Genomic DNA, 14,694 nt, shown 5'->3' on the forward strand with positions numbered 1-14,694 from the left:
ATACTCCTGTGTAGTTCTGGGCTGATTCCTCACCGTTCTCATGATCATTGCAACTCCACGAGGTGAGATCTTGCATGGAGCCCCAGGCCGAGACAGATTGACAGTTATTTTGTGTTTCTTCCATTGGCGAATAATCGCACCAACTGTTGTCACCTTCTCATCAAGCTGCTTGGCGATGGTCTTGTAGCCCATTCCAGCCTTGTGTAGGTCTACAATCTTGTCCCTGACATCCTTGGAGAGCTCTTTGGTCTTGGCCATGGTGGAGAATTTGGAATCTGATTGATTGATTGCTTCTGTGGACAGGTGTCTTTTATACAGGTAACAAACTGAGATTAGGAGCACTCCCTTTAAGAGTGTGCTCCTAATCTCAGCTCGTTACCTGTATAAAAGACACCTGGGAGCCAGAAATCTTTCTGATTGAGAGGGGGTCAAATACTTATTTCCCTCATTTAAAATGCAAATCAATTTATAACATTTTTGACATGCGTTTTTCTGGATTTTGTTGTTGTTATTCTGTCTCTCACTGTTCAAATAAACCTACCATTAAAATTATAGACTGATAATTTCTTTGTCAGTGGGCAAACGTACAAAATCAGCAGGGGATCAAATACTTTTTTCCCTCACTGTAACTCGGTTAAATTAATCATGTAGCAATAAACTCATTAGGAATTTGGGGCAACACGGAATAAGTTGTTTAACGAGTTACCATCTCCCGAATTACACTCTTATAATATATATATATGTAATATATCAATAACAGTCCCTTATTAAATAATGACCTCTTATCAGTCTCATTCTGAACGTCGCATAATCCTTGAACCTGCAAGAACCCTAACCTTATTGATGAATCAGCAATACACAAATTGGCTTAATTATTTATTTACTAACTAACTAAATAATAACACAATACAAACACACACACACACACACATAGGTTATTGATTACTAACGTAATACAATGAAAACAGGTCCCTAGTGGACTGGACTAACAATAGCATGAATGCTTGGGTAGAAGGAGGGTCAGAGTGGAAGGGAGAGACAGAGATTCAAACTACCGTGGTTACTTTGGAAACTACGCTCATGGAAATCATAAGATTTACGCACCTTAATAACGCTCATTCGGATTAGAAATGCAACATGTATTTACGTGTAGCTGTCCTTGATAGTTGAGTTGATGATGTAAGACACTGGTTTGCCCACCAGAGATCCCAATGTCCTTGGTAGAGTTTCAGCTTCACGCTTCTTGGTCTTGAAGAAATTCAGCCATTTGCAACATTTGGCTTATACCGTAGTATGCTTGGTCTTCCTTTGGTAATGGAGTTGTAGTTTAAAACCATTTTGTAACGTTTAGCTCACCCTTCACGTCTGCTGGTCTTGTAGAGTGTCAACCATTTTAAGCCGTGGGCTTCCTGGTCTGGTAGAAATTCAACCATTTGCAACGTTTAGCTCACGCTTCACGTCTGCTGGTCTAATGTTAAAATGTTTTTCAAGGCTTTTTATGCACTCTGCGTAAAAGGGGCGTTCCATCATGTTTGTGCTTATCTGGGCGTGGCCACTGAAATCACATTGTTATCTTCACAAAAGTATTATTATACTTAATCATTTGTTTTATACAACAATTAGATGCAAACCTCATAAATGGGAAGTGTACCTCCCCCAGAAATACAGTTATATTATTCCACCATCTTTAATGACATCACAACATAGTAACGAATTTGACATGATTGTTCTTTATGTCCCCACCAACCATTTCCCACATTATTTTAAGTAGGAAAGTTGTTTCATTATCCACTTTTGGATGTTGGAGTCTTGGCGGGAAGACTTCCTTTGTTAACAAAGGGGTCCTTTCTCCCAATGCTTCATGGCAAGGAAGAGAAAGTCTGCACGGTATTTACGACGGTTCATAAAACTGGCCCCCAGGAAAGGGGGTGTTCAAACATTTTACATTTTAGTCATTTAGCAGACGCTCTTATCCAGAGCGACTTACAGTTAGTGAATACATATTTTTTTTATACTGACCCCCCGTGGGAATCGAACCCACAACCCTGGCATTGCAAACGCAATGCTCTATCAACTGAGCTACATCCCTGCCGGCCATTCCCTCCCCTACCCTGGACGACGCTGGGCCAATTGTGCGCCACCCATGAGTCTCCCGGTCGCGGCCGGCTGCGACAGAGCCTGGATTCGAACCTGGATCTCTAGTGGCACAGTTAGCACTGCGATGCAGTGCCTTAGACCACTGCGCCACTCAGGAGTAGCTGGCATGTTTGATCCTCAACCCATGAGGGCAAGTCATGACAACTATAACACACAGCCCCAGACTATAACACACAGCTCCACACTCAGACAACTACACAATCACAAACGCACTTTTATATACAACTAGCTCTCACAGTCTCACGTGAGAATTAGACGTTCATCCATGTTTCTTAAACTTAACATTTCAAAGTTGTTGCAAAAGTGTTTAAGGTTAAGTTTAAACATCAACTCCGAAATCTTAAGGTTAGGCATTAACTCTGAATGGTTAAGGTAAGGTTTGGGATAGGCTTAAAACAAAAATCTAAAAAACAACTTTATATCGCTGGTAGATGCTTATGCCTACCCACCATCTCCATCCACAACTTCATTAGTGAGCTCCTTGTCTGGTTAGTCTTCATTAGTGAGCTCCTTGTCTGGTTAGTCTTCATTAGTGAGCTCCTTGTCTGGTTAGTCTTCATTAGTGAGCTCCTTGTCTGGTTAGTCTTCATTAGTGAGCTCCTTGTCTGGTTAGTCTTCATTAGTGAGCTCCTTAATATAATAATATAATATGCCATTTAGCAGACGCTTTTATCCAAAGCGACTTACAGTCATGCGTGCATACACTTTTTGTGTATGGGTGGTCCCGGGGATCGAACCCACTACCTTGGCGTTACAAGCACCGTGCTCTACCAGCTGAGCTACAGAGGACCACATCCATGTCTGGTTAGTGTTCATTAGTGAGCTGGATGTCTGGTTAGTCTCCATTCGTGAGCTCCATGTCTGGTTAGTCTCCATTCGTGAGCTCCATGTCTGGTTAGTCTCCATTGGTGAGTTTGAGTCTGATGGCTGAACTCCTCTGAGTCTCAGGATGAGCTCCTTTGATCTGAGAGCAGCCTGATATTACAGTGACTCACTCTAATAGGACTGTGTGTGCTGTGTGTGTGTGTGTGTGTGTGTGTGTGTGTGTGTGTGTGTGTGTGTGTGTGTGTGTGTGTAACTCATATCGCCAGAGAGAGGACTGTGCTGTTGGTTTTAGTAAGACTCTTGGACATGCAGACAATAAGCCTTGTCTGCACTGCCACCTGCTGGAAGTACAGAAGTATGACACTTTTCTAGCCATAAATATGAGTTTAGCGTTAATCCCTTTCAACAATACCATACTGTAGCTCATCATTTTAGAGAGAGTGTTGGAGTAAGGTATAGTTGTTTGGGTATGTATCATTGTTTGTCTTACGGTGATAGAAGATTGAAGCGCTAACTCAGTGGTCACCAAACCTGGTTCTGGTCAACTTCAGACCATAGGGCTTGTGTTTCTGCCCAGCATTAACACAACTGATTTAAAACATCTGGATAAAATGTAGTGACTCAATACTTTTGCCCATTTCTAGCCCTTCCACATGTTCCCAAACCATCCCCTTGGGGGCGCTAGTGGATGTTCAATTAGGACCGTGGGACACCACTGTCTACATGCATAGACACATACACTCTCTCCTTGAGCTCAGAAATGAGTGTTTATGGAAGCAATCTGTTGTCCTCCGTTCCCCTAATCTGTTCTGTTCTATTCTATTCACACAGTACATGTTTCAGTATGAATATATGCCAAAGTTAGCTTGATTGGATAAATGTGTCTTCTAAATAACCCTGTTTATTTATTTTAAATTTTTTAGGGGGTAGATCAGCTTTAATATTTCAGATAGATTGTAACTTCCATCAATGTAATTGTCTGCATCACATCCTATCCCCCATATGGTTTTTTCTCTCGCAAATATATATATATATATATATATATATATATATTATATATATACACATACATATATATACATACATCCATACACACACACATATCCTTTTTTAAATTATATTTCCCTTCATTACTTTCCAACCCCACTACCCCTTCCCCAATTGGAGTAAACTAGTGAACAACAACGCTTAGGCCTCTACTTCCAGCCCATACATAATACAGTGGTCTAAGGCGCTGCATCGCAGTGCTAGCTGTGCCACTAGAGATCCTGGTTCGAATCCAGGCTCTGTCGTAGCCGGCCGCGACTGGGAGACCCATGGGGCGGCGCACAATTGACCCAGCGTTGTCCAGGGTAGGGGAGGGAATGGCCGGCAGGGATGTAGCTCAGTTGGTAGAGCATGGCATTTGCAACGCCAGGGTTGTGGGTTCAATTCCCACGGGGGGCCAGTATGAAAAATAAAAAAAGAATGTATGCACTCACTAACTGTAAGTCGCTCTGGACTAAAATGTAAATATACATTTTATGGACACAGTCAAATTCTACAATAATTATATTTTGTTTGTTTTTACTCCTGAACTTCCTCCGATCATTTTCATGATGTCCATCTGGTTTGCTTCTATATGCCATATTTTTCTAACTGTGCTCTTTCACAAAAGCTCTCAACCTATAACCTATATACTTATTATGGACACAGTATGCTTTACATTAGTTATCTTGTTGTTATTAGTTGTTGTTATTAGTCCCATCCTTCAGCTCCATTCAACACCTCCCATCTATATCTTAACACCATCCATATAGGATTTCTATTTGCCATATATATTTCAACTGTACTGTGATGTTTTACAAAAGTTCTGAACCTTTCTATTCTCATTGTTTCTACAGATCGTAAATTGAAAATAAACATTTTTGCTAAAAGTATTATTATATTATTGATCGATTGACTATGACTTTTCAGATCACTCAGTAGTGCTATCTGCAGGGTCAGCTCCATGCAAATATTGCAATCCTTTAGCCATTCCTGGACATGTGTCCAAAAACAAGCTACAAATGGACAGTACCAAAACAAATGATCTAATGATTATGTCTCTTCGCAGCAAAATCTGCAGAGCTGGGAAGATTGTATCCCCCATATAAATAACATTCTATTGGTAGCAAGAATTTTATATAATAATTTAAATTGCAAAATTCTAAGTTTTGAATCCTCCGTCGTTTTGCGTATCAATTCATGAACACTATGCCATAATAAATAACCATGTTACAGAATATTACACATCACACAGTGTGCCTTGCAGAGTTGAATTCTTCAGCAACATGTTCTGACTCTGAAATGCTCACATTTGTCTGCCCCCCCCCTCTCACTCTCTCTATCTCTGTCTGTCTGCCCCCCCTGTCTCTCTCTCTCTCTCTCTCTCTCTCTCTCTCTCTCTCTCTCTCTCTCTACTCTCTCTATCTCTGTCTGTCTGCCCCCCCTGTCTCTCTCTCTCTCTCTCTCTCTCTCTTTCTACCTCTCTCTCTCTCCCTCTCTCCCTCTCTCTCCCCCTCCCTCTCTCTCTCTCTCTCTCTCTCTCTCTCTCTCTCTCTCTCTCTCTCTCTCTCTCTCTCTCTCTCTCGCTCTCCCCATCTTTCTCTCCCTATCTCTCTCTCTCCCCCCCTCTCTCTCCCTCTCTCTCTCTCCCTCTCCCCCTCTCTCTCTCTCTCTCACTCTCTCTACCTCTGTCTGTCTGCCTCTCTCTCTCAATTCAAATTAATTCAATTCAATTCAAAGGGCTTTATTGGGAAACATATGTTTACATTGCCAAAGCAAAGGGAATAGAACAAAAGGGAAATAAACAAGGGAAACATTAGTAAACACTCACAAAAGTTTTAAAAGAATAAAGACATTTCAAATGTTATATTATTGGCTATGTACCGTGTTGTAACAATGTGCAAGTAGTTGAAGTATGAAAGGGAAAATATATAAACAGATACATATAGGTTGTATTTACAATGTAGTTTGTGCTGCTGTGATTGCACACTGCGGTATGGGAGATATGGGAGTTTGAATCAATGTTTGATTTGTTTTAAAATTCTTTGTGGGTCTGTGTAATCTGAGGGAAATATGTGTCTCTAATATGGTCATACATTTGGCAGGAGGTTAGGAAGTGTAGCTCAGTTTCCACCTCATTTTGTGGGCAGTGTGCACATAGCCTGTCTTCTCTTGAGAGCCAGGTCTGCCTACGGTGGCCTTTCTCAATAGCAAGGCTATGCTCACTGAGTCTGTACATAGTCAAGGAATTTCTTAATTTGGGGTCAGTCTCAGTGGTCAGGTATTTTGTCACTGTGTACTCTCTGTTTAGCGCCAGATAGCATTCAAATTTGCTCTGTTTTTTGGTTGATTCTTTCCAGTGTGTCAAATAGTATCTTTTTGCTTTCTCATAATTTGGTTGGGTCTAAATGTGTTTCTGTCCTTGGGCTCTGTGGGAGCCCCAGAACCAGCTGGCTGAGGAGATTCTTATCTAGGTTCATCTCTCTGTAGGTGAGGCTTTGTGGTGGAATGTGTTGGCATTGCTTTCTTTTAGGTGGTTGTAGAATTTAACAGCTCTTTTCTGGATTTTGCTAAGTAGCGGCTATAGTCCTAATTCTGCTCTGCATGCATTGTTTGGGGGGTTTGCGTTGTACACAAAGTATATTTTTTCAGAACTCTCTCTCTCTTCTCCCTGTCTCTCCCTCCTACAGAACTACAGTCGTCCCCCAGTGATGGCTCTAGCAGTGCCGGTGGCAGTGAGGTATCTACAGAGAGGCAACAGAGAGCTCAGTAGAAACATGTCCAGTTATCTCTCTCTGGCTGCCATGGCTAAGCCTGAACTACTGGCAGAACACACAGAGGCTATCACCTGCAGCGTTCTGGGAGGTAGGTCATACACACACACACACACACACACACACACACACACACACACACACACACACACACACACACACACACACACACACACACACACACACACACAGAGGGTACAAAACATTAGGAACACCTTCCTAATATTGAGTTGCAGCCCCTTTTGCCCTCAGAACCACCTCAATTCGTCAGGGCATGGACTCTACAAGGTGTTGAAAGCATTCCACAAGGATGCTGGCCCATGTTGACTCCAATGCTTCCCACAGTTGTGTCAAGTTGGCTGTATGTCCTTTGGGTGATGGACCATTCTTGATACAAACGGGAAACTGTTTAAATTAAATTAAATTGTATTTGTCACATGCGCCGAATACAACAGGTGTAGACCTTACAGTGAAATGCTTACTTACAAGCCCTTAACCAACAATGCAGTTCAAGAAATAGAGTTAAGAAAATATTTGCTAAATAAACTTAAGTAAAAAATACAATAAAAAGTAACACAATAAGATTACATATACAGGGGCTACCGGTACCGAGTCAATGTGCAGGGGTACAGGTTAGTCGAGGTAATTTGTACATGTAGGTAGGGGTAAAGATGCATAGATAATAAACAGCGAGTAGCAGCAGTGTAAAAACAAAGTGGTGGTGGGGGGGGGGGGTCAATGTAAATAGTCCGCGTGGCCATTTGATTAATTGTGTCCAGCGGTCTTATGGCTTGGGGGTAGAAGCTGTTAAGGAACCTTTTGGACCCAGACTTGGCGCTCCGGTACCGCTTGCCGTGTGGTAGCAGAGAGAACAGTCTATGACTTGGGTGACTGGAGTCTTTGGCAATTTTTTGGGCCTTCCTCTGACACCGCCTAGTACATACAGTGGGGAAAAAAAGTATTTAGTCAGCCACCAATTGTGCAAGTTCTCCCACTTAAAAAGATGAGAGAGGCCTGTAATTTTCATCATAGGTACACGTCAACTATGACAGACAAAATGAGGAAAAAAAAATCCAGAAAATCACATTGTAGGATTTTAGTGAATTTATTTGCAAATGATGGTGGAAAATAAGTATTTGGTCAATAACAAAAGTTTCTCAATACTTTGTTATATACCCTTTGTTGGCAATGACACAGGTCAAACATTTTCTGTAAGTCTTCACAAGGTTTTCACACACTGTTGCTGGTATTTTGGCCCATTCCTCCATGCAGATCTCCTCTAGAGCAGTGATGTTTTGGGGCTGTCGCTGGGCAACACAGACTTTCAACTCCCTCCAAAGATTTTCTATGGGGTTGAGATCTGGAGACTGGCTAGGCCACTCCAGGACCTTGAAATGCTTCTTACGAAGCCACTCCTTCGTTTCCCGGGCGGTGTGTTTGGGATCATTGTCATGCTGAAAGACCCAGCCACGTTTCATCTTCAATGCCCTTGCTGATGGAAGGAGGTTTTCACTCAAAATCTCACGATACATGGCCCCATTCATTCTTTCCTTTACACGGATCAGTCGTCCTGGTCCCTTTGCAGAAAAACAGCCCCAAAGCATGATGTTTCCACCCCCATGCTTCACAGTAGGTATGGTGTTCTTTGGATGCAACTCAGCATTCTTTGTCCTCTAAACACGACGAGTTGAGTTTTTACCAAAACTTTCTATTTTGGTTTCATCTGACCATATGACATTCTCCCAATCCTCTTCTGGATCATCCAAATACACTCTAGCAAACTTCAGACGGGCCTGGACATGTACTGGCTTAAGCAGGGGGACACGTCTGGCACTGCAGGATTTGAGTTCCTGGTGGCGTAGTGTGTTACTGATGGTAGGCTTTGTTACTTTGGTCCCGGCTCTCTGCAGGTCATTCACTAGGTCCCCCTGTGTGGTTCTGGGATTTTTGCTCATTTTTGTTCACCGTTCTTGTGATCATTTTGACCCCACGGGGTGAGATCTTGCGTGGAGCCCCAGATCGAGGGAGATTATCAGTGGTCTTGTATGTCTTCCATTTCCTAATAATTGCTCCCACAGTTGCTTTGGTCAAACCAAGCTGCTTACCTATTGCAGATTCAATCTTCCCAGCCTGTTGCAGGTCTTCAATTTTGTTTCTGGTGTCCTTTGACAGCTCTTTGGTCTTGGCCATAGTGGAGTTTGGAGTGTGACTGTTTGAGGTTGTGGACAGGTGTCTTTTATACTGATAACAAGTTCAAACAGGTGCCATTAATACAGGTAACGAGTGGAGGACAGAGGAGCCTCTTAAAGAAGAAGTTACAGGTCTGTGAGAGCCAGAAATCTTGCTTGTTTTGTAGGTGACCAAATACTTATTTTCCACCATCATTTGCAAATAAATTCATAAAAAATCCTACAATGTGATTTTCTGGATTTATTTTTCTCAATTTGTCTGTCATAGTTGACGTGTACCTATGATGAAAATTACAGGCTTGAGAGGCAGGATGGGAGGAGGCTGCCCTGGTCGCCCTTTACGCTCAGGGGCTATCGGAGGGGAGCTGCCTGAGCGACTGGACGGCCTCGTCAACCTCTCGCTGCGGGTAGACAATCGGCGTCGTGAGAGGGCGAACGAGAGATGCATGATGCAAGGTGTGCCTCCGCGTCCCCTATCAGCCCGGAGAAGCTGGGTAAATGGGAGGGCTCGCTAGTATCGGGAGGGGTACTAGCGAGCTGGAACCGAAACCCCAACTCCAGAGACACCCAGATTTTTCTCCCAGTCAGGGTTCAGTGGGCCTGCGCTGCGCGTCGGGCGCATGCACTGGTGGTTTTCTGTTGCCGCGGGAAACCTGATGGACGCTGGGCTGGCCCAAGGGTGGAGCATTCTGTTACTCTCCCTCTCCAATCCGGTTCCGGTCATGGGCCTGGACGGCCGGCCGTTAGGGTCGGGCTTCATCAACTGGCACACTGTCCCAGTGCGTGTCCGGCTGGCGGGGGGGCCTATGGGAGGATATCCAGTTTTTCATTGTGGACTTTCCGGAGTGTCCCCTCATCCTCGGGCACCCCTGGCTGGTCGCCCACAAACCCCGGATAGACTGGTCCAGTGGGGTGGCTCATCCTGGAGGGAGAGGACTGAGCACGCCCCCATTCTCATCGACAGGGCTGTAGTGGAACAGGTTGAGAGCTTCATGTTCGTTGGTGTCCACATCACCAACGAACTATCATGGTCCAAACACACCAAGACAGTCGTGAAGAGGGCACGACATAGCCTATTCCCCCTCAGGAGACTGAAAAGATTCGGCATGGGTCCTCAGATCCTCAAAAAATTCTACAGCTGCACCATCGAGAGCATCCTGACTGGTTGCATCACCGCCTGGTATGGCAACTGCTTGGCCTCCGACCGCAAGGCACTACAAAGGGTAGTGCGTACGGCCCAGTACATCACTGGGGCCAAGCTTCCTGCCATCCAGGACCTCTATACCAGGCGGTGTCAGAGGAAGGCCCTCAAAATTGTCAAAGACTCCAGCTACCCTAGTAATAGACTGTTCTCTCTGCTACTGCACGGCAAGCGGTACCGGAGTGCCAAATCTAGGTCCAAAATACTTTTCAACAGCTTCTACCCCCAAGCCATAAGACTCCTGAACAGCTAATCATGGCTACCCAGACTATTTGCACTGCCCCCCCACCCCATCTTTTTACGCTGCTGCTACTCTGTTAATTATTTATGCATAGTCACTTTAACTCTACCCACATGTACATATTACTTCAACTACCTCAACTAGCCGGTGCCCCCGCACATTGACTCTGCACCGGTACCCCCCTGTATATATAGCCTCCCTACTGTTATTTTATTTTACTTCTGCTCTTTTTTTCTCAACACTTTTCTGTTGTTCTTTTATTTTGCTTTTTTATTAAAAATAAATGCACTGTTGGTTAAGGGCTGTAAGTAAACATTTCACTGTAATGTCTGCACCTGTTGTATTCGGCGCATGTGGCCAATAACATTTGATTTGATTTGATTTGGTTTGAAGACGGCATTTAACACACCCAGTGGGCATTACGAGTACCAAGTCATGCCGTTTGGTCTAGCCAACGCGCCTGCGGTGTTCCAGGCGTTGGTCAATGACGTGCTCTGGGACCTCCTCGACTACAGCGTCTTCGTGTATTTGGATGACATCCTCATATTTTCGAAGGACACGAGTGAACACCAGCAGCACGTTCGGCAGGTCCTCCAACGACTTCTCCATCACCAGCTCTACGTCAAGGCGGAGAAGTGTGTGTTCCACACTGAAACTCTCCTTCCTGGGGTTCATCGTAACCCAGGGGGACCTACGGATGGACCCAGCCATGGTCAGCGCGGTTCTGGATTCGCCCCATCCCTCATCCCTCAAGCAACTGCAACGGTTTTTAGGGTTCGCACATTTTTATAGCTGATTTATTCGCAATTTTAGCTCCCTAGCCGCTCCCCTGACAGCCCTCACCCAGACGAGCGCACGCTCTTTCGCTTGAACCCCAGAAGCGGGGAACGCGTTGGATGCGCTGAAGCGGCGCTTTACATCTGCCCCGGTCCTCAGTTATCCTGATCTGTCCCTGCCATTCATTGTGGAGGTGGATGCTTCAGACGTTACAGTGGGAGAAATCCTGTCCCAGCGGTTCCTCACGGACGGTAAGACTCACCCCTGTGCGTTTTTCTCCCGTCGCCTGTCCCCGGCGGAGAGGAATTACAACGTGGGGAACCGTGAGCTGCTAGCGGTCAAGCTCGCCCTGGGGGAGTGGAGACAATGGCTAGAGGGGGCCGCCCATCCATTCATCGTATGGACTGACCACAAGAACTTAGCCTACATTCAGCGGGCCAAGAGGCTCAACTCGTGCTAGGCCAGGTGGGCGTTGTTCTTCACCAGGTTCCGGTTCACCATCTCATACCGTCCGGGGTCGAACAACACCAAGCCTGACGCGCTCTCCTGGAAGTTCGAACCCATGGACCTGGTGGAGAGGGATGACCCCATTGTCCCCAACGCCCTGATTGCTGCCCCAGTTTCGTGGGGAATTGATAGGCCGGTCAGAGCAGCGCTACGGCTGGAGCCCGATCCGGTGTACGTACCCAAGGCTGAACGCTCATGACTGCTTCAGTGGGCGCACGTGTCCGACCTCACCAGCCATCCGGGGGGCGCTAGGACATTGGAGTTCCTGCTTAGGAGGTTCTGGTGGCCATCTGCTGGGGGGGATACGCGCGCCTTCGTGGCTGCTTGACTGGTGTGCGCACGCACGAAAAGCTCACATCAGCCCGCGGCAGGGCTGCTCCGATCCCTGCCTATCCCCAAGCGCCCCTGGTCCCTCATCTTGCTGGATTTAATTTCCGCCCTACCCCCCTCTGATTTCCGCCCTACCGTTGTGGACCGGTTCTCGAAGGCTGCCCACTTCATTCACCTTCCCAAACTTCCGTCTGCCGGGAGAGGGCTAAGTTGGTTGTGCACCACGTTTTCCGGGTCCATGGCCTTCCCCAAGATGTGGTGTCGGATCGGGGCCCTTAGTTCGCCTCCATGTTCTGGAAGGTGTTCGCCACCTGCCTCGGTGCCTACGTCAGCTTGTCTTCCGGCTTCCATCCCCAGTCGAACGGGCAGACGGAGCACGTCAACCAGGATCTGGAGGGGGTGCCGAGGTGCTACGCCTCCAGCAACCCAGCTACGTGGAGTCAGTGACTGGCTTGGGCCCACAACACCCTTCTCTGCTTGTCCACCGGCCTGTCCACCTTCCAGTGCCAATACGGGTACCAACCCCCCTTATTTCCCGAGCAAGAGGAGGAGGCGGCAGTCCCGTCGGTCCAGGCCCACATCAGTCGCTGTCGCCGCACCTGGAGGCAGGTACGGGCGGCACTTAAGCGGACCTCGGTCAGGTCTCAACATCAAGCCAACCGCAGGCGTCGCCCGGGACAGAGGGTGTGGCTCTCCACGCGGGATCTTCCCGTCCATTCAGAGTAGTTCGGTGAGTCAACCCAGTGGCCTACCGCCTGCAACTTCCCCCCACCATGTGGGTGCATCCCACATTCCATGTGTCCCTCCTCAAGCCTGTCTCCACCTGTCCCCTGGCTCCCCCTCCTCGTCCTGTTTCCCCGCTGCGCCTCGTTGGAAAGGCAGCCGGCTTTTACTGTGGACCGGATCCTGGACTGCCGGCGGGTGGGGAGGGGTCTCCAATTTCTGGTGGACTGGGAGGGTTATGGGCCGGAGGAGCGGTCCTGGGTGCCCAGGAGGGACATTCTGGACCCAGGGCTGATAACAATATTCCATCGCCTCCACTCGGAGGCGCGTAGGTGAACAGCTGGGGGGGCACTGTTACAGGAGGGGTTCGCAGTTCAGGAATCGACCCACTAGGTGTCATCCTCCGACAACCTTAGGCACCTCCTCACTCACAGTCTGGCTAATCATGATCCTGTTGGTGTCACCTGTGTGTTTATGCCCTCACTTCCCTGTGTTCCCTTGCTCAGTTGTCTCTGCTAGTTTCACTATGCCAAGCAGTACTAATCATTGTCCGATCGCCGGACGTATGGACAGGTACGTGAGAAGTGTTCTCCCTGTTTATTTATTATTTCAGTCATAGTTAGTATTTCATATTTTGGCTGTCTGCCTTTTTTTTGGAGTCTTATTTGCTCCGCCTTTCTTTTTTGTGTAAAGTCCGTTCTTTTGTATCCTGGCTTCGGGACCATCAGTAAAGTTCCTTGTTTCACCATCTCTGCCTACTGCCTACTGTCTAACCTGCACCATACCTGGGTCACACCTCACACCAACCGTTACAGGTCTCAATGGCTCTGGTGTCTAGGGCTCTGGTGTCTAGGGCTCTGGTGTCTATGGCTCTGGTGTCTAGGGCTCTGGTGTCTAGGGCTCTGGTGTCTAGGGCTCTGGTGTCTTATAATAACCAAACATACACACACTAACCCACATCAACCAGGGTCCTCAGGCTGGACTTTATTCACGTTTTCCCTATTCATTCCCAGCCCAATTCTCAATTCAGTCATGATATGTATTTTTTCTTTTTTCTGAATCAAATCAAATCTGAGGAGGCAGTTGAAAGAGATGGATCAGTGTGTGTCATGTCTGACTTGCCTTGTTAAGGCCTTTCATTCCTCGGGCCAGACAGAGCAGCATGGCTTCCAGCCTGACTAGCTGAAGGATTACTCTAAGAGGCCTTCAGATCTGTGGCTTAGGTTTACAAACCCACCCCTTGCTACAGCTGTCTCATGTGGAGCTGGACAGGCTCAGGCTCTAAACCGGCGGTGTTGGCCGGGCCCCCACTGCCCTGGATAGATAAGGATCTCCCAGCAGAGCTGTAGCCATTACTCCCTATATTAGACTCAGGAGAGAGAGTCAGGGAGGAGGTGTGTGTGTGTGTGTGTGTGTGTGTGTGTGTGTGTGTGTGTGTGTGTGTGTGTGTGGTAGAGGGCCAGTGAAGGTTTTCATAAGGCCTGGAGAGATCCAGTCTCATTTAGACTGTGTTTGTGCAGGTTGATATGAATGTTTATATTAGACTTCTGGGTTGAGGTCATCCAGTGGACTTAACTCCACTGATAAAACTGAAGATGTACACTCTTAGAAATAAAGGTCCTATCTAGAACCTAAAAGGGTTCTTCAGCTGTCCCCATAGGAGAACCCTTTGAAAAACCATTTTAGGTTCCAGTTAGAACTTTTTGGGTTCCATGTAAAACCTTTTCAACTACCAAAAAGGGTTCTACCTGGAACCATAAAGGGTTCTCCAATAGAACCAAAAAGGGTTATCCTATGTTGACAGCCAAAGAACCCTTTTGGAACCCTTTTCCTAAGATTGTAGAGGTAGCACTGGAATTTAGAGGTGTAGTAGTGGTAGTAGATATAGTAGTAGTAGTAGATATAGTAGTAGATATAGTAGTAGATATATTATTATTATTATTA

General features: G+C 46.4%; 1 protein-coding gene across 1 annotated transcript in view; it reads left to right on the forward strand.

Annotated features, from left to right (window-relative positions):
- The first annotated feature begins 3,288 nt into the window (after nucleotides 1-3,288).
- LOC121568465 (ventricular zone-expressed PH domain-containing protein-like) overlaps nucleotides 3,289-14,694 on the forward strand; it is a 103,018-nt gene continuing 91,612 nt past the window's right edge. The window contains exons 1-2 of the mRNA XM_045216734.1: nucleotides 3,289-3,337; nucleotides 6,661-6,877. Of these exons, the coding sequence (XP_045072669.1) occupies nucleotides 3,289-3,337; nucleotides 6,661-6,877 (266 nt within the window). The remainder of the gene's footprint in view (nucleotides 3,338-6,660; nucleotides 6,878-14,694) is intronic.

The sequence above is a fragment of the Coregonus clupeaformis genome, chromosome 6 (assembly GCF_020615455.1).
Source record: "Coregonus clupeaformis isolate EN_2021a chromosome 6, ASM2061545v1, whole genome shotgun sequence".
NCBI classification, from domain to species: domain Eukaryota; kingdom Metazoa; phylum Chordata; class Actinopteri; order Salmoniformes; family Salmonidae; genus Coregonus; species Coregonus clupeaformis.